This window comes from Notamacropus eugenii, chromosome 4 (assembly GCF_028372415.1).
Source record: "Notamacropus eugenii isolate mMacEug1 chromosome 4, mMacEug1.pri_v2, whole genome shotgun sequence".
Lineage (NCBI taxonomy): Eukaryota > Metazoa > Chordata > Mammalia > Diprotodontia > Macropodidae > Notamacropus > Notamacropus eugenii.
Genome location: NC_092875.1, coordinates 139,053,923 through 139,076,395, shown reverse-complemented (window position 1 = coordinate 139,076,395; position 22,473 = coordinate 139,053,923). Strand labels below are relative to the sequence as shown.

Sequence of the window (22,473 nt, the reverse complement as noted above, 5' to 3'; positions counted from 1 at the left end):
AGAATATTTGCATAAATGCAGAATATTCTTGCAAATACTTCCTTTTGCTTTGGCAATGAAAAAACCACATCTTTAAGTGTTTATGTTCATTTCATTGAGTCAGGGGTTAGCTAGATTTCTTGGGTCTAGGATATGATGCCTTTGGCTTCTTTTTAAAGTCAACAAGTATTTATTAAACTCTAACTTTGTGCCAGGTACTATATACACTGGGGATACAAATAGAATCAAAAGAAAGACAATTCCTGCCCTTGGAGTACTTATAACTATAGAAGGAAAGATGCATATAAAAAGGAATAGAAAAGTAGGGAAAAATGGGGACCTTGAAAAGCATAGTTGCAAGGCAACTTCTAGTGTGAGAAAGCTGGCAGAGAAAGAGTCAGGAGTAAGAGCAGGGCAGAGAGGAATAAGAGTGAACAGGGCTGGTCTATTCTTAAAAATGGAAGTCCCAGGGGGCAACAAACAACTGAGTCACGCAAGCAAAGGGATCTTCCATCATACAAAGGCTGGAGGGGCAGAGGAATCACAAACTAATTAGAGGGTGGCAAGTCAAGACTGCTCTTGACTCATAAGTGTGAGCCCAGAGCCCCATGGTATGATATGTTCCATATTCATTCAAGGACACATCCCTCAAAGGAGGTCTGGCAGTGGACACAATTGCTTTGTGAGAAAACTGATTATTTCTTTCTTGTATTTAATAACTAATTATTGAGTTAGGACCAAGGTTTTTCCTCTTTTCTACTTCCTCATGCAGAAATCAACCTATGTGGGAAATCTTGCTCAAAGACTTACTCAAGTTAAGAAAACTAAGATCTAATCAAAGACAATAAAGAAATTCTAAATTTAGGTGAATAGGGGGATTCCTGCTCATTATATTTACTCAGACATATCTGGGGAAAATGTGAATTCTCCCTTTTGATGGACACTGAAATGGATGTTAATAAATCTCTTTGACCAAGACTGGGTGCTCAGTGTCATGTACCTTGTTGGAATAAGCCCATTTCTCATTGTAATATTCATTTTCTCATTGTTAACTTGTTAACCAATCAGAGTTGATTTCCACCCTCAGATGCACACCCTTTTCAACAACTTTATAAATATTGAAAGTTCAACAGACTCTCTTTGCTTATGGAGGAGACAACGAGCTTGTTTTGTTGACTGCTTTCTAGATGAAGTCAATAAAATTGATCATAATTACCCAGAAACTCTGTCTCTTAGAAATTTTAAATCATCACATGTTGTTGTGGTCATTATTCCTTCCTTTCTGTCTGTCCAGCTCTTCATGACATTATCTGGGGTTTTTCTTGGCAAAAATATTACAATGGTTTGCCATTTCCTTCTCCAGCTCATTTTACAGATGAGGAACTGAGGCAAACAAGGTTAAGTGACTTGTGCAGGATTACAAAGCTAGTAAGTGTCTGAAGCCAGATTTAAACTCAGGAATATGAGTCTTCCTGACTCTAGGCCTAGCATTCTACCCACTGCGCCATCTAGCTGCCCCAGACACTGAATACACACCCATGTTTAAAACTATCTCTGTCTTGTATTCTTTCTCTAGGCATAAATTTGGTCATAAAATGGACATTTTAAGGGGAGGAGTAGGCAGAGCAATACACAAGATGATATACTACATACCCAGCCCTCCCCAGGAGCATAAATAGCCAATATTTTCATGGATCGGATTCAGAATTAAAAAAGAGATATTAAAGGTATATCTGAACTATCATTTCAGAATCATATTAATGGATGCATTTTGTAGGGTAATAAATTTATTGAAGAGTAATTCAGAAAATTAAGTAATTTGAAAAGAGTTTGCAAATTTTGTTATATTAGGATACAAAAGATATTTCAGTGGTTCCCTGTTGTCTCTAGGATAAAATATAACCCCTCCCCTTATGGCAATAATAGCCACATACAACCTGGATCCAGCCTATTTTGTAGACTGGTTTACATACACTTTCTCCTCATCCTACCTCCCAGAATCCCCAGCTTTCTTTAAAAAAAAAAGCAAAAGTATCAGCTCCTACTTCCTGATGTCCTTAATTATGTATATCTTTAAAGAAAGCATGGGTATATAAAATGTGTGTGTGTGTGTGTGTGTGTGTGTGTGTGTGTGTGTGTGTGTGTGTATGAATGTAGCTATATAGTTTAGGAGGTGATATACAGAAACAAAACAGTTTCTGTCCTCAAGAAACTTATATTTTACTGTTGGGAAACATCATGAATACAGACAAGTATATGTGTGCATATAATTATGTATACATATATGTTGCCCTTCAGGGAAGACACTTTTATTTCTCCCTTCATCTCACCAGTGCCGTGCACATAACAACATTTAGTAAATGCTTATCTAAATGAATTAAAAGTGAATAGTTTATTGACAGAGTGGTCAAGAAAACTTTATTAAACATCTATTATGTGCTGGCCACTGTATTAAGGGCTAGGGATTCAAAGAAAGAATTTCTGCTCTCAAGGAACACGAAGTCTAATGGGGGAGATGACATGCAACCTAATATGTGCCAACGAGATATATACAAGATAAATTGGAGATAATCAGGAAGATCACATTAGCATTAAGGGGGACCGGGGAAGGCTACAGAAAGTGAAATTTTAGTTGAAACTGGAAGGAAGCCAGAGAAGGCAAGAGGAAGAGATGAGGAGAGAGAATTTTAGATATGTGGATCAGCCAGTGGTGATGCATGGAGTCAGAAGATCGAATGGCTTGCATGAGGAAGATCAAGGAAGCCAAATTCACTGTATCCCTAAGGGCATGGAGGGAAATAAGGTGTAAGAAAACTTGAAAGGTAAAAAGGGGCCAGGTTATGAGGGGTTTTAAAAGCCAAAGAGAAGATTTTATATTTAATCCTGCAAGCAATAGGGAACCACTGCAAGTATTTGAATAGAAGGCGTGATGTGGTCAGATCTGCACTTTAGAGAGATCAATTGCACAGCTGAGTGGAGGATGGACTGGGATGGGGAGAGGCTGTGAGACCAACCACAAGGCTATTGCAATAGTCCAGATGTAAAATGATGAGGGCTTGCATCAGTGTAGTGAAAGTGTCAGATGAGAAAAGGGAAGAGTAAGGAAGGGGACTGGTATTGGGGGAGGGAAGATAATTCAGTTTTGGACATGCTGAGTATGAGGTAGGTGGGACTTCATGTTTGAGATGTCCAAGAGTCATTTGGAGATGCAAGACTGAAGGTCAAGAGAAATAATTTTATTTTTCTTTTCTTTAACTGGTTAAGGGTGGATAAATAAATCTGAGAATCATCTGATTAGAGATGTAGAATACCTTGTTAAAGCTTCAAAATATGGTATCTAGACTTTCTCATTGTTATGTCTATGCTCTGAATATGACACTGGCTCCCTCTCTGTTGTGATTAGTTTTAGCTTTTGTCCATATTATACAAACACAAATCCTGAATATAAAAGGTTTGGATGTAGAAAAAATAGGTCAGAAAACTAGGATAAATATGAAAAATGTGTCATTCCTATTATAAATTCTCCTTGCTAGTCTAAAACAATTATTACTTAAAAATTATGAATTTAAAGCCTAATTTATTTTCTAGGGGAAAAATAATAATTTATCATGGCACCAGATCTCTAGAAGTTAATGTTGTTTTTAAGAAGTAAGCATAAGTTCTTCCTAGGTTAGAATTTATTCCATGGATTCAGGATTAATAAATGGATATGGCACTTAGATGAAATCTTCATAGATCTCTTTTACCTCAGGGTGGCATTTTGGTAAGAGAGCTGGTCTAGGTTTATGTCCTGTCTCAAACCATATTGCTTTTGTGACTCAGAGAAAATAACTCAATCTCTCAGTGTTCTAGGCAACTAAGACTATAATAAATTGCAGAGAAGGTGATGACTGCAGTGGTACAGGGAGCTTCTTCTCCTGGGAGTTCTCTATGTTGATGGAATGATAGGCCCATCCCTATCCCTATGACAATGGATTTTATTTTATTGATTCTTCTGCCTGTAAACTTGATAGTGTTGGACATTAATGCTATAATAAGACAGACCAAATGCTGTTAATTCTCAAGATGGATAATTGATTTTTCTTTCCTTTCAGTCATCCTCAGAACTTCAATTGAAAATTTACTGGACAACGAGAGAAATGTACAGAATATAATTGAATAAATAAATGACTACTGTGTCTACTGAGTTAATCAAATATATCCTTTTCATTGACTGAAATAAGGTCATTTAATAATTAAAATTCTGAATTTGTAATTGGTTCATAATGTAATCCTCAAATATTCATTGAATCAAAGAAATCAAAGACATCCATAGTCAACCAGACTCTCCTAGAGTACAAATTCTATCTGAGATGCTATCAAGTAAACTGCCTTAGTAATTATATTATCCTCTAGTGAACCCACAGAGTTACTGTGCCAATTGTCCAGGATGAAAGTATTACATTTTTTATGGTTGAAAAGCTGTCAACTGAACCCTAATATAGTATTGTAAGTGGTCTGCATTCCACAGAACTGTTCCTATGTCATTGTCCCTCTCCCCCATCTCCAACCCTCAAGAAAGATGATAACGTTACGGTACCATGCAGAGTCACTTGCCCATCTCATTTGTTACCCATCCTAATTATTTAATCAGGGCATTTTATGAGAATGGAGGATCAATCTGCAAAAAGAAAACCAACATTTTCTTAGTTCAAAGCTAATTGGCCCATTCAGAAATTGAGTCCATGAGTGTGATCATATTAGCAACAGTCACTTACTAATTAACAAAGTAATTTCTTTCATAGGGTAATGTAATTGAGTAGAAAAAAAGTAATCTACATGGATGTAAACTTTTACCCATCTTTTTGTGTCCTGAAATTTTTTCTTAGAGACCTTTCCTTTACAAATTGAGCTTGAAGGCATAATCACTTCTCTAATGATCTCCATGTCATAATTTTGTCACTGCACATTAGAAATATGCCATATGTTTGTCATTGGAATGGTTTCATTTTGATGTATTAATTGCTTTGGCTGTTTTGTAATTCAAAAATGAAAAATATCTTTAGTGTTACCCTGAATATTTTCAGCCTTTGGGGATATAAAATATTCTGATACACCAAGGAAACAAGTTGAAAAAATTAAAATAGCAAATCCTACAAGATAATCATCTTAACATTAGCAGACACATACATCAATATTTCATTAACCTTGCCAATTACATACAAGCTTTTTAAAAATACACTGGAAGTGGATTTAAAACCAGAAGTCATCTCCCCCACTGCTTCTAGTACTTGCTCTTTCTCTGCCTTTCAATCGGAGCATTTCCATGATACTGCGGGCATAAACATCTCTCAAGTTAACACTGATATAGGAGTCAGTGGCTATATTTTTTGTCAATTTCTTCAAGGCTTCACGCTGTCGAATAGCTGCTTCCTTCAGCTTCAGAGTGAAATAGCAGGCAGAAAAGCGGTCATTGATAATAGCAATAGGCAAGGCCAAAACGAGTATCCCTGATAGTATACACACAAAGGCCACAATTTTACCTGTGGTGGTGTCTGGCCTAATGTCACCATAACCCACCGTAGTCATGGATGTTGTTGCCCACCACCACGCACAAGGCACACTCGTGAAGGTTGTGCCTGGCATGCTTTGCTCAGCAAAATATTCCACAGTTGAAAATATTGAAATACCCACAGAGAGAAATAGGAGCAGCAGGCCAACCTCTTCATAACACTGAGTGAGTGTCATTCCTAGTGACCGCAAACCTGGAACATGAGAAAAGTTGTCAGTCATTTGCTCCATTTAATTCTCCTAATCTATGAACTATGAACACACTTGTAGTTTGAATCCTAGCTGTTAGCTTCTCCTTCTCCCCTCCTCAATATACTTTTGATCTTCTCATCATTTTTGCTTGTATTTATACCTACCCACCTTAGGCTAGGTGGCACAGTAGAAAGACTATTGGGCCTGGAGGCAGAAGATTCATTTTCCTGAGTTCAAATCTGACCTCAGACATTTACTTGTGTGACCTTGGGCAAGTCACTAAACCTTATTTGTTTCAATTTTTTCGTCTTTAAAATGAGGTGGAAAAGAAAATGACAAACCACTCCAGTATCTTTGCCAAGAAAATCCCTTTTGGGGTCATGAAGAGTCACACACAAATGAAAAACCTCTGAACTGAAAGTCTACTTTTGACTTCTTTTGTGATCCAAAAGGCATAAAGATGCACATATTTTGGTGTTAAGTGAAGAAGACAGAACCACTTGGGGATAATTGACACATGTGACCCAGTTTACATGAAGAGTTAGAGACCACTGACATAGAAGACAGTGGTTGGAGGACTGGATTTAGAAGGAAGACGTGCTGAAAAGCTGTATAAGCCATGGGTAAATTACTTAGCATCAGAGGAGCCCTAGGAGACTACCTAAGACTAGAAGCTGAAAATGAGTTTTAGAGCTGCATTTGTCATTGGAAATCTCTACTCTGAGAGTTTTCTGCCCTGATGAACTCACAGATTTAAACAATAACAACAAAAAAAAATCAATATCATCAAAACCTAGAAGTGTATCCAGATCAATAACTCTTGAAGTGATAACTCCAAAGATTTCCTCATTTCTGTCAGAAAGACTCCCTATCCCAGTTGAGTATCTCATATAAAAATAAAAACAACAATAACAATCACATTTATAAGGCACCTTAAGGTTTTGCAGAGTACTTTAGATACATTTTCTCATTTAACCTACAGCACTGTATAGGCTTCTTCATTATGCCTAAGGATTCCCTGAAATGGAAAGGAAGTTCCAATTGATGCCTCTTCAGAATTTAGATGTTCCATTTAATAGATGTTATTTTAGAAACAGAATTTTTAGAACTTGAGGGAATTTCAATGGTTAGCTAGTTCAACCCATACATGAAGGAATCCACACTAAAAACATACTGTAATGTATGCATGCTTATGGGATCTTTTGACACTAGCAGACTATGAATAGTGTGTGCATCCAAAGATAAGCATGACTCTCGGACCCACTTGTACTTCCTCTTTTACCTAGTTGATGGCCTGCCTGTTTCTACAGCCAGTGTCACTCTTTAGAATACTCTTTGGGGAGCTATGATAAGCCTCCCTGGTGACCAGCAAGGTGAAGGTGCTCCATTCACCTGAGAGAGGGCCAATAAAATGGGTAGGGAAGAATGTCCCAGCCACTAAGTCCCCTTAGGAAATGCCAAGTCCAACCAACCCAGGAACCGGCCACAGGAACTTACATCCTAGCATATTATCCTTGATAGAACTTGACTCCTACCTATAGTAAAACACTAAAATCCCACTATAGTCTCCCTCCAATCAAAAGCTCATACCTTTGTGTTCAGGGTCATGTGCTCTTTTGACATGTGATAGTGGAAATTCTGCCCTTCACCTAGAGCTCTATTGAGCTGTTATCCCATGTCACCTAACTTCTTTCCCTTGACTTCAGCTATTTACCTGAATGCCTGATGTGGTAAGTGTCAATCATTCAGGACATGAACACCAGGGCTATGGGTCTTAACCTTGTGCCCTAACATCAGGAAATTCCTCCCCCTCGTTTAGTCCATGAGTTACTGACCAAGACTGGGACTAAGTTTGGCATCTCCACTTGGAATGCCTGTATCGAATTCCAAGTTCCAGTAAATAGGAACTCCTGCTTCTTAAAAATTGCCATATTAGTGGAGAAACCAGACAATTCATGAAATACAAAATATTCATCTAGCCTTACCTTAAAGACTTCAATGAAGTGGAAGCAACCACTTGCTGAGTCAGCTTACTCCATTTTTAATTAGCTCTAATTGTTAGGAAGTTGTTCCCGACATCTAGCCTAAACTGGCCTTTTTATAAAACTTATATAATTACTACCTTGTAAGGTTGAAAAGATCAAGCCTCTTCCCTCTTCTCTGTGATAACTTTTCAAATACTTGAGGATAGATGAGTCTTGTTTTCTACAGTCTAAACATGCCCAGTTTTAGTAGTAATAATAATAATGCCTATTATTACTGTTCTTATACCTATCTGTACATTCTCCCCTTTACAATTGTATTCAGTTGTTTACATGTCAGTTTTCTGTATTCCCAGTTATATCATAGTCTTCTGAAGCCTGGAATATCTGTCATTTAATTGTGTTGCATCTCACAATGGTATATGGGGTATATCCTTAGGAAATGATTTTTACTGACAGGTTGCCTTGCCTTTACTTTTACAATACTGTGTATTAGGGATCTTCTATGACACTGGTTGATCATTTATCTATAATTTCAGTTCTACCAAAAAACACCTCTTTAAGGTTTTAGATGGAGTACTTGCTTTTTTAGATCTCACTCAATTCCATTTCCACCCCTGCAACAATGAGCAACCTTTTTTTTCTTTTCTAAGGAGACAGTAAAGAAAGTCTCCTGGGGCCCCTCATGTTATGTAATTTACCCATGGTTTACACAGTGTTTAGATGACTGGACCTGAAATCAGGGAGATATTCAAATTCTACCTCAGCCATTTATTAGCTGTGTGACCCTGGAGAAATCACTTAACTGCTCTTATTCTTAATTTTCTCATCTGTTAAATGGGGATAAAAATAACACCTACCTTACAGGATTGTTATGATATGTGTATGATAACACATGTAAAGTGCTCTGCAAACATTCAAAAACACTATATAAATGCTAGCAATTATTCAGAGAGCTGGATCACTGCAGGGCTGAACTTTCCCATTCATTATACTTGTTTGAGGAAGAAATAACCTGATTTTGATGATTTCACAGGATCCTTGTAAGAATCAAAGAAGGGATGATCCAATCTGTAGAAGGCTTAAGTCTCCAAATAAATCACTTACAGTGAGAAGAATGTCAATGTTTTATCAGGGAACCCCCCCTTATATATGGGAGTTGGGGAATGGGGATCTTCTGAAAGCATGATGACATTTTTATATCAAGATACACATTACAACATAAGGCCAGAGTTAAGTCTAATTGACCCTGATTCGACTCACCAAAGGCTATTTGAAATTAATTCGTGTTACTTGTACTTTCATTACTCTAGATTCTGATATTCAGCTTCCCCAGATGTACATGAGTTATTAAGAAGCTATTTATTGTTAGAGACCAATGAATAATATATTTGAGGCTTAACAATTTTAGAAGATCTTCTAAGCAGCTTACAGAGATATAGTCAGATGGGAAATATTGTTATTTTTCTAGACCTATTCTTCACAGTTATTACTGTAGTAACGTCATTTTTTTCATGGACATCAGACCTAGTAGGGGCTTTAGAAATTATCCAGGGCAACTCCTCTCCTTTTATAGAGGAGGAAACTTCAGCCAAGAGAAGTCAAGTGAATTTTGCAAGATCACACACAATGTTAATGAGAGAGTAGGGACTCAAGTTCAAGTTTTCTAACTCCTAACCCAGTGATTTTTCTCCTCTGCATGACTGTATTTCATTTTTGGTTAAAGTGTTGTAATAATTTTCCAAATTAATAATCTACATAGCTAGAATAAAATATCTTACTTTATTTTGATAATTAATGCCTGTGTCGGGAGGGAGGCAGAGGGGGAAAGGATTTGTCTTTTATCTCTACTAAACAATTTTATTGTACAACAATGTCAATCTTCATGAAGCTGATGAATCCATCTTATATCTAAGCATGAAGTTATGCTCTTGTACTTAACCTATCTATGGAGATGATGCTTTTCTAAGAAACTGGAAATCTTTTGTAGACACCTGGCAGAGTGGAAATTACTATTGTTTCCTTTTTCTCCCTTCTTTTTTTTTTTTTTGAGAAAAATATCGTCTTCACTGTGTTTTAAATCAAAACCCTGAAGAGTTTATAAATACACTAAGAAAGCATCCCATTATATATGTCAAAAAACAAAGACTAGAGGTTTTAAAGTTGTTGGGAACCCCATTATCAAAGCTATGTTATGTGAAACTGGGAAAATACTACAGCAAGAAAACAACAATAATGAATCAGTCAGAAATAGTCCAAATCAATCCACTTTGGGCCAGTTCATCTGCCCCAACTCCCTAGATCCCTTGAGATACAGACAAAATTATACAGTTTGGCCAATATAGTCCAGGAAATAATCTCTTCCTACCCAATCCCTAATTTTTCCCTCTTACTTCCCCCTTTCTATTGCCTAATTTTTCCCTCTCCCCAATGGAGAAAATTTCAATATGTCTGTGAAACCCTGAAAGGGTCATTATATGGTACATATTCTGGTTAGAGGGTGGTTTGTAGGTAACTGGTTGTTCTTGTAGATGGGCTAAATGAACAGCTTTACTTCTAAGCAGGATACTCCTTTTCTCTCTACAGAAAGTATCGTAGGAAGTGACCGTACCACTTTATACCCAAACTGGGTGGGCTGTCAAGGGGGGAGAGTCATCACAAGTTTCTTTGTCTTCTGTGCCCAGAAGACTATTTTGCTAGCTAGCTCCCTGTTGAGCCCAAAGTAGAGAATTTGCTTATACATCCTTATATGTCCATAAGCATATCTATTATTTTTATAAACTGATGACAAATGACAAAGGCATTTCCCAAAGTTATGATGAGCAAATGAGAGAGGTGGATGGTTACATTCTCAACTTTGTTTATGTACGCCCTTGAAAACTGTACTACGTTTACGTGCTTGCATTATTTATCTCTGCCTCTTACAAGTCCTTTAAACGTAATTCTTCAACTAAAAACTTCAATTTAAGTGTTACCTTCTATGTTAGACCTTTCCTAATCCTCCCATATAATAATGCCTCCCCAACAAAGAATAACTTTAATATCTACTTTGCATATTTTTTTACATTTTCATGATGTTTCTCCTCATAGAGTAAAAATTCCTTGGATTAAACAACTGTTTCATATTCATCCTTGTCTTCATTTAATCCTATGCCTGGCATGATACTTATCACATAGCATGTCATTAGTAAATGATTTTTGATTGGCAGATGTTGTATATGTTTCTTTCCCTTGTGTAACGTAAGCTCTGTCAGGGTAAGGGAGGAACAAGGTTGTTTCATTTTTGCATTTATACTCCAGGGCCTAACAGAGGGCCTTGCACAAAATAGATACTTAATAAATGCTTGTTGATTGATCAAATATGACACCTATCACTACATTAGGGCTTAGGAAAGAGGGAAACGTACGTCCACTGAAATGTTACATATTTTGCTCAGATACATAATACAATTTCTTTTTCATCTTTATGATTGTTTCAAGCACTTAAAACCAATGATAGTTTTAAAAAGCATCAACGAAGTATGAATACCTGTTGAATGTCTGCCCAGTTTTAGCATACGCAGAGCTCTGAGCAGCCTCAAAACTTGCACGATGCGCCCCACATTTTCCAGCTCCTGTGTGGTCTCACTTTCACTCAGACTCTCCACCAACAGAGTGATATAGAAGGGAAGGATGGCCAGGAGGTCAATGATGTTTGCCACCTTCCTTAAGAAACCACACCTATTCCTCACACAGAGTAAGCGGAGGGCAAACTCTGCTGTGAACCAAGTAATGCACAGGTACTCCAGGGCCTCCAATAGCTGCATGTCCAGCCAACTTGGCTCAGATGACATCAGGGCCATGTTGGCAATGGACACTACCACAAAGATGATGGAGATGATTCCAAAGATCCTGGCAGCTGTGGAAGATCCCGGTTTTTCCAGAATGTCCCAGAGCTTCTGTCGGGTAGTAGGGCAGAACCCTTGAGAAAAGTCCTGGTCACTCTCTTGTTGACTCTCCTGGTCCTCAGTATCATCCTTGAAGTCTAAGGTCTCACTTAACTCCTTCCTTTTCAAGTACCTTTCCAAAAGAATAATATGATCATTAGAACTTTTATTAAAAATGATGGCCTTAGTACTAATGGCACCTTTGAAAGTCTGTTCAAAAACCATAGTGGTGGAAAGGTTATTTGGACCTGCCCTGGGAAATCCTGAATCTCAGTTCCACCATTTGGTAGCTTTGAGCAAATATATTCAATTGGCAATCAGAAATATAGAACTCTAGAGAAGAGGGGTGAGGGTGGAAATATAAAAATGGGGGTTATTTTCATAGAAGTGATCACTGATATCATGGGAGTGGATGATACAAATAGGGGAGAGAATACATAGAAAGAATGGGTATAAGGTCATAACTTGAGGGGATATCTATATGAAAAAGTGGGAGAAGGATAAGGTTGAAACAAAAGAGAAAGAAAAGAAGCAATCAGAAAGAGGAACCAATGGAGTGCAGTATAATGTAAGCCTAAGGAAAAGAGTACCAATAAAGAAGATGCAGTCAATAGTGTCAAATGCTGCAGAGAAGTCAAGGAGGATAAGGACAGAACAAAGAACATGAGATTTCATTTTACTTCATTGCTACATTGACTTCATTGCACTTGACTGTGAAGTTGAAAGTTGGAAGGGACCTTGGTGAGCACCTAATTCAATGCTGTAAACTTAAATAGAAATGAGGGCCATTAATCTATACGTAAAGGTCTCTGTGGGCTACACATTGATTTAGTTTTAAAATGTAATTTAATCTACATTTTATTGTATTTTTCATTTTATTGAATATTTCTCAATATTTTATTCTGGTTGGGGTCTGAGAGTCATGTGTTGGCACTTCTGATCTAGTCAATGCAGCAAATAATTACTAAGCAATCTACCATGTGATAGACGTTGGTTGTATATACACACATCTATACATGTATACATATGTACACATATGTGTATAGAAATACATATGTGTGTATCTATAGAATACGCATGTGCATATATGATAATTTGGAAATAATTTCTGAGAGAAGGTACTAACATTAAGGAAGACCTGAAAAGATTTCTTTTAGAATGTGAGATTTTTAACTGAGACTTAAAGGAAGCCAAGAAAACCAGAAGGTGGAGGTGAGGAGGGAGAGAATTCCAGGCATGGGTGACAACCAGTGAAAATACACAGATGGAGTCATGAGATCAAGTATCTTGTACAAAAATTGACAAACGAGAGTCAATGGATCATGGAGTACATGAAAATATAAAGAGTCCAGGATATAAAGGGTTTTAAAAGACAAATAATATACTTGATTCTGGAGGTAATAAGGTGCCACCTTAGTTTAATGAATAATGAGTAGAATGTATGGTCCGGCCTGTATCAAAAAAAAAATGTCTTGCTAGCTCAGTGGAAGATGCTCTGATGTGATCAGAGAGAAACTTAAGGTAGGGAGGTCAACCCCAAAGTGTACTGCAGCAGTTCAAATGTGAGGTGATGAGGGACTGTAATAGGGTGGTGATAGTGTCAGAGGAGGGGTAATATAAAAGAGATTTTGTAAAGATGACTTGGAAACAAATTCTATATGCAGAGTGAGAAAGTGTCAGAAATACGATATGAGACCTAGGTTGTAAACTTGGGTGACTAGGAGGATAGTGGTGCCCTCAACAGTAGTAGTTAAATTAGGAAGATGGGAGGGTTTTGGCAAAAACAAATGAGCTCACTTTTCTGTGTTGGGTTTAAAATATTTATGCGACATCCAGCTGGAGATACTTAATAGACAGTTGGAGATTTAAGATTAGAAGTTATCAGAAAGATTAGGTCTGAGTAAATAGATCTGAGAGTCATCAGCATAGAGATAATAATTCAATCCATGGGAGTTGAAGAGATCACCAAGTAAAACTGTATAGAAGGAGAAGATGAAGAGGGCCCAGGATAGAGGCCTGGGGGATGCCTACCACTAGTGGTTCTAACCTAGATGATGACTTTGCAAAGGCTGAGTTGAGAAGGAACATACTCTCAGGCACCAGAGTCTGGAAAGAATACAGAAAAACCTAGAAAGAAGAGAATATTAAGAAGAGGGTGATTGACAGTGTTAAAGACGGAAGAGAGATCAAGAATGATGAAGAGTGAAAAAAGGCCATTAAATTTGGTAATTAAGAAATCATTGGAGAGAGCAGTTTGAGTTGAATGATGAGGTCAGAACCTTACATAATTAAGAAAAGAATGAGAGGAAAGGAAATGACAGCACCATTTGTAGACTAGGGAGTCTTTAATAATGAAGTGGAGGAGAGATATCAGACTTAGAAAAAAAGAATTAGTAAGGTGTCATCTTTGATATCTGGAAGGTACTTCCCCCTCACCTCTGCCCTTAGAATCTCTGCTTTCCTTCAGAGGTCAGCTCAAGTGCTATTCTTTCTTGAAGGAATTCTTCCTGATCTCTCTGGTTTTCAGTACCTCCCATCCCTCCTGCCCCAATGACATTATCTTGTATTTATTTTGTAGTATAGTTATTATTTGTGTATATGTTTTCTTTCTGACAAACTCTAGGTCTTTGAGGGCAAGGATTATTTAATTAAAAGTATAATATATACACATCATACATGCATACATACATACACACATATCTATGTATCTATATCTATAAAACCCAAGCACTTAGCTCAGTGCCTGGCTCATGGTACACACACACACACACACACACAAATACATGCACATGTGTGTGTATGTGTAATCTTTTGTCTTATAAGAAGACATTCAGAAACAAACTAATGTTTGTTAGAAGAAAAGGATTATTTGAATTACTAAAATGCAACATGAATAAGACCATCTTCCCATTTACCCACGTTCATGACTTCAACCTTTTCCCCTCTCAATTACCCCACAATAGTTACTACCCAACTCTGTTGATTCTACTTTGGTACATATCCCTTCCTTTCTACTCTACTCTTAATTATCTCAATCCTGATTTTTCTTTTATTTGACTATTATAATCTATTAGTATACAATATTATATGTGACATATAATATGTAATATTATATTAGTATGTATAAAACCTGTAACACTTTGATCATCTAGGTAACAAGAGATAAGGACCTGGACTAAAGTGGATGCACCAGCATTAGTGAATAGGGGATAGATACAAATGTCATCCCCAAAATGAAATCCATACTAAAATATGGATTATAATAATTGGTCTTCCAGTTTCTAGTCAATTGCCTCTACAATGTATCCTTCATACTCTGACCTTAGTAATCTTCCTAATGTATTGTTCTGATTATGTCGCTCTTCTAAAAAATCATCACTAATTTCCCATTACTCACCAAATAAAGTAAAATCTCCTGATCTAGGCATCCAAAGTCCTCCAGAATCTACAGCTTTCCCTGCCCACTTCCCCATCCCTCAATGATAAAAGTGATACTTTACTTCTTAATTCCCTTCCCCCATCTGAAGTTTTCCTCTCCTCACTGTATGATGTTTTCAGTAATCACCTTTGAATCATAGTTATTTGTGTACTTTTCCTTTCCACCATTAGATTATTAGTTCTTTTGGAGCAATATCTGTGTAGGTTCCATTTATGTATACCCAGAGCAATATCTATGTGGGATCCATTTATGTATACCCAGAGGCTAACGATGTCTTTTAAACAGTAGATGCTTAATCAACATTTGTCAAATGGAATTTAATCGTAAGCACCCACATATTTATACCACTTCAATTACAAAGTACTTTCCTCTCAACAACATTGCATAATAAATGGTATAAGTATTATCTCCATGTTAAAGAGAAAGAAACTGAGGCCTGGAAACCTTGGATGACTGGTCCATAGTTATACAGCTTGGATTAAAACCCGTGCTGAACCCAGGTCCCCAGATTCCACATTTAGAAGCTGTAGGCTGATATACCATGTTAGAAACTATCCTTGTGAGCCTGAAGTTGATTTTCCTTATCTATAAGATGTGGATAACAATATTATGTATCGTGTGTGTGTGTGTGTGTGTGTGTGTGTGTGTGTGTGTGTGTGTGTGTGTAGGCAGGATCAAATCTATTATTTCACTTTACTTGCCATATGACTGTGGACAGGTCACTTCTCTCTTACCTAGTATACTTATCTGTAAAGTGGAGATAATTAATTTTATTACCTCTTTCACAGGATTGAAAGGAGGGAAGTTTTTAAGTCCCCAAATATGTAAACTCTGTGCTATTATTTGCAAAGTGGTCATCAAAATCCTTTGCTTTTTCATTGTCTAGGAACTGACTTTCCATCTTCTTCCAGATCATTCTAAAATGACCTCTTGGTGCTCAGTTTCCCCACCCCAAGTTTGTCATATTCAGTCCTTTCCATTTTATTATATTTTTGTTGCTCAATTTTATTTTTAATTCCGAAATCAATATTTCCTATTTTAATTAATGAAAATAGTACAGTATAAAATAAGATATCAAAATTAATAGCACCTGTTGAACGACTTTCTCCCACCTATACATGCCCTCTACTTGTGATCCTAGATCTAGAGTTGGAAGGAAACTCAGAGGCTGTCAAATCCAGTCCTTTCATTCTACAGGTGAGAAAACCGAAGCCCAGAAAAATTACATAACGAGCAAGATCACACACTCTCCCAAGTCGAATTCATTTCATCCGATTCCTCCTTCCATTTCTCTAAACTGCCTCCCAAACTTAAAGAAACAAAATCGGCAGGACTCCACAAGTACTATAGTTCTCGTTTTGCCCGTGACTGATACCCTCTTTCCTCAAAATGCCCTCAGCTATACTGTTAAATACATTGTGAGCCACCCACTAGCCTCTCCTTTCTTGGCATCCTTAGGCCCACGCTGGGTGCTTGCCCCTTCTCTGTAGGATACCTGTCTCTACAGCAGGAGTCGATGCTCAGCTCGTCAATGCCCCAGTACTGGATCTCCTGTAGAAAGGAGAGCGCACACAGCTGCTCCATGACGTGCAACCGGCCAGTGCGGTAGTAGTGTAGGATGTACCGGAAAGCTTGAGAGCTCCTATCGAAGAAGTACTCATTGTCCACCAGGTTGGCATCGTCACAGAGCTCCAGGGTACTGGAGGCGGCGGCTAGGGTGCCGGGGTGGCGGCAGGAAGCCACCACCACGGCCAGCTTGCCCAGTCGCGTGTGCGGGAAGCAAGATAACGCTTGCTGGGACAGGACGAAGCGGCTGCCGCCCACGTTGATGGTGAAGCTGTCCCCCAGAGCCAAGGGCTCTCCTTCTCCCTCGCTGCAGAAGACGCTTGAGTCTAAGGAGATCAGGGAGCCGCTGCTCAGCGGCGTCTCATTGGCTGCCCTGGAAGCTGGGGACCGGCAGCTGGAAGGAGCCTCCATCCTTGCCACCTGGTCCTGTGGACATGACAGAGTTTAAGGAGCAGAGAGGGCCCCGGTGGGAGGCGGGGGATGGGTGGTGGTGGCACCGAGAAAACTGGCAGCGGGTGCTTGAGAAACCGCTGGGAGGGGAGACAAGCAGCTTCCTGCTGGCTCGGCTTTACTCTCCACCCCCTCCACTTGCTTTCCCTCTTAGGAGACAATTGCACTCAACCAAGGGGATCTAAGAATGCCAGCAAGGAAGGGAGCAAGTCAGAGTGGGCAGAAAGGAGGCATCACCTAAAGGAGAATCGGGCAAGTCAGAATATGGACTGCATGCCAGGACTAGATTTTTTTTTTTTTAATCACGATTTCGTTTAATGGCAAGGTCCATTTCGTTCCCACGCCCATCTTCTGTGACTGATCCTCCCCAACCTACCAGGGAGGACCTGCCTTTAAGAGGAGTGACAAACGCGTGTGAATTGACTCGACAACTCGGGTGGGGTTGGGGAGGTGGAGGGAAGCTGGAGGTGGAGGGAAGCTGGAGGTGGAGAGATACAGGAAAAGTAAGGGGTGGGGGTGGGATGGAGGTGGGAGTGTGGGACTGCTCTTCGCTTTCCTTCCAGTGCCCTAAATAAAAGGGTTAGAAAGGGTCTTCAGCCCTTTCCAACTAACAGATGGCTGGTTTGTTCTGTTTTGGGTTGTAACAAGAAAAAAAAAAACGTTCTGGAAAGTGGATGGGAGAGAGCGGTGGATAGGGTAGACACTGTTAAGCAGGTTAATTCAATTATCTGTTCAACCCAATTCTAGTATCCCTTTTCCTCTCTTGCATTTTGATCCCTGCTTCAAAATACTAGTAGTTTTGTGAGAGCACTCTTTTTCAACTGGAAAGCCGCTAGTAACTTGGGATTTCCAGTGAATAATCCGTACGATCCCCTTAGACTGGGGGATAGGAGAGTTGGGCACTTTGACATTTTCCTAAAAGTTACTGAATGAGCTTCGCTAGGAGTTGGAGAGAGACTGAAAGAACTAACTCTCAGGTAAATGAAGGCAGAAAGATCATTAAGGGGATTTGGGTGCCTACGGCAGTTTAAAGAATGACAGCCTTACTAAAGGCTGAGAGGAACTCTGCTCCGAAAAATGAAAGACTAATTCGGTGACTGGTTTATTTCGTGCTATTGGAACTGCTCTGGGGGCCTGACCTATAGAGAGGGATGTCTTCTTGTGACTTACCCGCGCTCGCGTTAACCGCTTCTCCGCTGCACATCTGGGCTGGGCACAGCAGCTGCAGCTTTGGAGGACGCTCCTCTGATGTGTTACTGAGACTTCATTCGAACCTCTTAGAGCCTGTCATGAGAATAGGATATGCGGGCAATGCCTTCGATGACCAAGGAGGCGTGGCACGAGGCCCCTGCTTATAAATCGATCCTTTGCCCTCAAAGCTTCCCTTTCCTACCTCCGCCTTCCAGTTGTTCGTGGAGCTTTACCGCCTCCAGCCTAGCTTTTGACAGTGCTGTTCTGTGGAGCCCTATTCTGCAGTCAACCAGCCTTTTTGCACTGAGAGCAGGCAGTGAAAAGTGAACAGGAGGGGAAGGGGGAGGTGTGGAAAGAGGAGGGAGCTAAAAGCCTGGAGACACTGACAATTATATTTATCTTGAAGACAGTTAACACTTAAAGTATTAATTTTCATTCCCCTTCTTCTTTGCCCCTACAAATTCTCAAGGTAAAAGTTCTCCAGTCTTCAAATAATCATGTCAAATCAAGAGTTAGATAATTACATCTCTTGTGTTGTGGCCCTGGATCATGTTTTTAATATCTTGCAAAAATTCATCCTTCATTCTGCCATGTCACCAAGATTTTCTGAGAAAGATAGAATATCTTTTCTTGTCTCCTTTCCCTCCTAAGTCATTTCAGAAGATGCACAAAAATAAATCAGAGGCAACAAAGTACCATTTTTTGGCAGGGCTCTAGGGTGGTGGAGGAGGACGTAGGATGAAGTTGTTGGGTTTTTTTCTTCTTGTGAGAATAAATAACCAATTCCAGAAAAAAAAAAAGTCTTTTAAATATTCTGGGTTAAGGTTAGTCTGAAAGCCATCCATTTCTTCAAGCCATTAGAAGTTCCCAATTTTTTCCTACTTTTACCCATTAAGAATTAAGAAATATGTCTGTGAGGATTCTTCCTTGAAAGAAGGAGGTAGGCCATGCCAAATGTACACAATGTGAAGACTTCTCCTGACTATATTTTAAAGATTGTAATGTGGAGAATTGAAATCTAAGTTGACAAGCAAGATATTAACTATGATGTAAAAGTGGTTAATGGTAAACATGCCCCAAACAATAAATTTTAGCCCAAATGAGTGTTGTTCCCTTTATAGTGACTGTCACCCTAGTACATCAAACACTGATTCTTACAATGCTGATATTGGACAGAACTTTTTTGGAATTGCTCTGAAGGACTTACTTTTCACGATTGTGATAGGCTTGTCTTCAATAACTTCAATGGAGTTAAACCTTCATCTTTTGAAGAGTTCACTTTTTTTTGGGGAAATGACAAAAGCCATTTGGTATCTGCTAAATAATGAGGATAATCAATATAGTAAAAACAAGCAAAGCACTTATTATGCACCTCCTGTGTGAGAGGCACTATGCTAGGTAAGGGATACAAAGGAAAACAAATTGAATAATCTCTACTTGAAAATTGCTTACATTTTACTGGGGAAGTGGTGGGGGAATGTAAGGAGTCTGTGTGTATGTATGTATGTGAATATATACATACATTTATGTGTAAATATATACAGGATAATTTTGGGGGGGATAGGAATGACAATAGTAACTTCGGGAATTAGGAAAGGCTACTTGTAGGAGATGCCATATGAGATGATTCTTGAAGATGTAAGTGTCTAAGAGAAAGAAACAATAACAGAGAGCATTTCAAATATGGTGGATAGCCCTGCAAAGGCATGAAGATGGGAGATGGAATGCCATGTATAGGCAATAGAAGTTAACCAGCTTGGTCTCTCACCTAGAGTACATGAAGAGGAAAATAACATGTCAGCAAAAGTAGACCAGAGCCAAATTATGGAGGCTTTGAATGTCAAATAAAGAAATTTGAATGCCAAATGAGGTACTTTATCAGAGCAGCAATAGGGAACCATCAAAGCTTCTTGGGCAAGGAATAATATAGCATCATAGATTTAGAGCTGGAATAGACCCTATAGGTCATCATGGATCTTATTTTACAGATCAGAAAACTGAGGTTCAGAAAACTGAAGTGATTTGCCTGAGAAGAAACATATGAAATAAGTAGAAAAGCTCAGGCTCGAATTTAGGCAATTAGGTGGTATGGAGCACTAGACTTGGAAAGAGGAAGATCTGACTTTCACTCCAGTTCAGGCAATTATAGGTAAGTGACTGTGTAAGTTGCTTAACCTCTGTCAACCTCAGTTTTAACATGTGTAAAATGGGAATAAAAATAGCATGTACTTCACAAGGCTGTTGTAAGGATCGAATGAAATATCTGAAAAGTATTTTCAAGTATTTAAAACACTATTTCCCACTCTATCTTGTTTTATGAGGATTACTTTGAGAGTTGTGTGGAATATGGATGGGAGAGAGTGGAGACTGAAAATGGGAAATTCAAATAAGAGGCTATTATAACAGTGAAAGAAAGAGTGAGGAGTTGAACTTGAACTAGAGTAGTTATGTTGTGAGTGGAGTGTCTGGGAGATGGAGTGATATTTGGGGAATAGAATAAGCAAGATTTGTCAAGTAATTGAACATTGGGTGAAGGGAAGCAAGGAATCAAGAAAGACTCAAGAGTTTTGAACCTGGGTCACTGCAAGGATTGTAAATCTTTAGAGGGCATATAGTGTTTTATTCATCTTGCCTTCTCATAGAAGTTAACCTGGTGTTTCATGAACAATATGCTCTCATGCATTTGTTCAATGAATGAAAAAAATGATGGACAGTAAATTAATGAAGCTAATTTTCTTTTGTAGATCATAAACTAACTCATCATGAATATATTTGTTCATCTTTTGTAAGAAGGCAAAGCAATTTTGTTTCCCAGAATAGAACTGTACATTGTGTACAAAGCATAGAGGAAACATGTTTTGAAATTGATTTTTACCATGGCTACTTTCTGTCAATTAAGTTTTCTCTTCCATTCATGTGTACCTATACCACATCCATTTTTCATAATAAAAATTGAAGGACTAAGATGGAAGAGTCATGGCTATGATAAATTTCTATGAAAAATATTTTGAGTGGAGGCATGACCTGCAAACTCATAATGAGTCAATGGTGTGTCATGGAAACAATAAAGTTAGATAGCACTGAAAGTCCTAGTTTCCAGAGCAAAGGACTTTTATTACACTCTGCATTGATTAGATAACATTGGAACATTGTGTTTTGTCCTGGGTACCTCCCACCTTTTAGGATGCACTTAAGATACAGAAGAGATAGGATAGGGAGGAGAGTAAGGAATATGACATATGAGAATAGGCTGAAGGAACCAGAAATGCTTAGTCTGTAGAAAGGAAGATTTAGGGTCCTCATGATAGTTGTCTTCAAATATTTGAAGGGCCATCATGTGGAGAAGGGATTAAATTTGTTCTGTTTGCCCTTAGAGAGAAGAGCCAGGAACAATAGACAGAAAGTACCAAAAGGCAAATTTAAGTTTGATGCTAAGTAAAACCTCTAACAGTTAAAGCTGTCCAAAAGCAGAAGAGATTGCATCAAGAGGAGGTAGGTTCCTCCATTCTGAAAACTCTGAGCAAGGAATGGATGACCCTTTGTAGGGAATGTTATAATGGGAATTTACTGCATTGGATGTGTCAGACTAAAGAGACACTGACATCCCTTCTAAATCAGAAATTCTATGATTCTGGAAGAGACTTGTTTTACTTTATGTCAAAATGTAAGAGTAGAAAAAATGTATAAAAGTTGCAGAAAAGCAGGATATATTTTAGATTGAGTGCTGGTTGTTAGATAATATTTAAAGGATTATAGCTTTTGAATTGTTCTTTCAAGAATAGTTTTACCATCTGGAAGTCTCCATCACTGTGGTTTCAACTCTCATCTCTCTTCAGTTGATTCCCAAATTCCCAGCCAGGACCTCTTTCTTGATTTAAAACCCATATTTCCATATATTCTGTTGGATATCATTACCACTGGCATCTCAAATTCAAGATGTTCGAAGCTGAATAGTTACACCTTCCCAAAGTTATTCCTACTTTTTTATTTTAATATTTATATTATTCATAAAATGTTAATTGACATTTATATAGGACTCTAAGGTTTCGAAAAGGCTCTATAAATATCTTTACAATATCCTATGAGGTAGAGACTGTACTTTTTGTTCTGTTACACAGATAAGGAAGAAGAGATTGAGAATCACTTAATTGACTTGCCTGAGGTCATACAGCTTATAAGTTTTTGAATCATAATTTGA

At 38.4% G+C, this 22,473-nt stretch overlaps 1 protein-coding gene and 1 long non-coding RNA gene across 2 annotated transcripts; one reads left to right on the top strand and one right to left on the bottom strand.

Moving 5' to 3' along the window:
* Positions 1-1,559: 1,559 nt before the first annotated feature.
* On the top strand, positions 1,560-4,165 carry LOC140500594 (uncharacterized). The gene is made up of 2 exons (XR_011965797.1): positions 1,560-1,706; positions 4,074-4,165. It is a non-coding gene; the product is annotated as an uncharacterized lncRNA (long non-coding RNA).
* Positions 2,427-17,196, bottom strand: KCNV1 (potassium voltage-gated channel modifier subfamily V member 1). The gene is made up of 3 exons (XM_072603253.1): positions 16,564-17,196; positions 11,233-11,762; positions 2,427-5,723 (listed from the first exon to the last, which is right to left on the bottom strand). Exons 1-3 carry the CDS (start codon positions 17,043-17,045, stop codon positions 5,212-5,214), a joined length of 1,524 nt encoding a protein of 507 aa, XP_072459354.1. The 5' UTR covers positions 17,046-17,196; the 3' UTR covers positions 2,427-5,211.
* Positions 17,197-22,473: the final 5,277 nt, after the last annotated feature.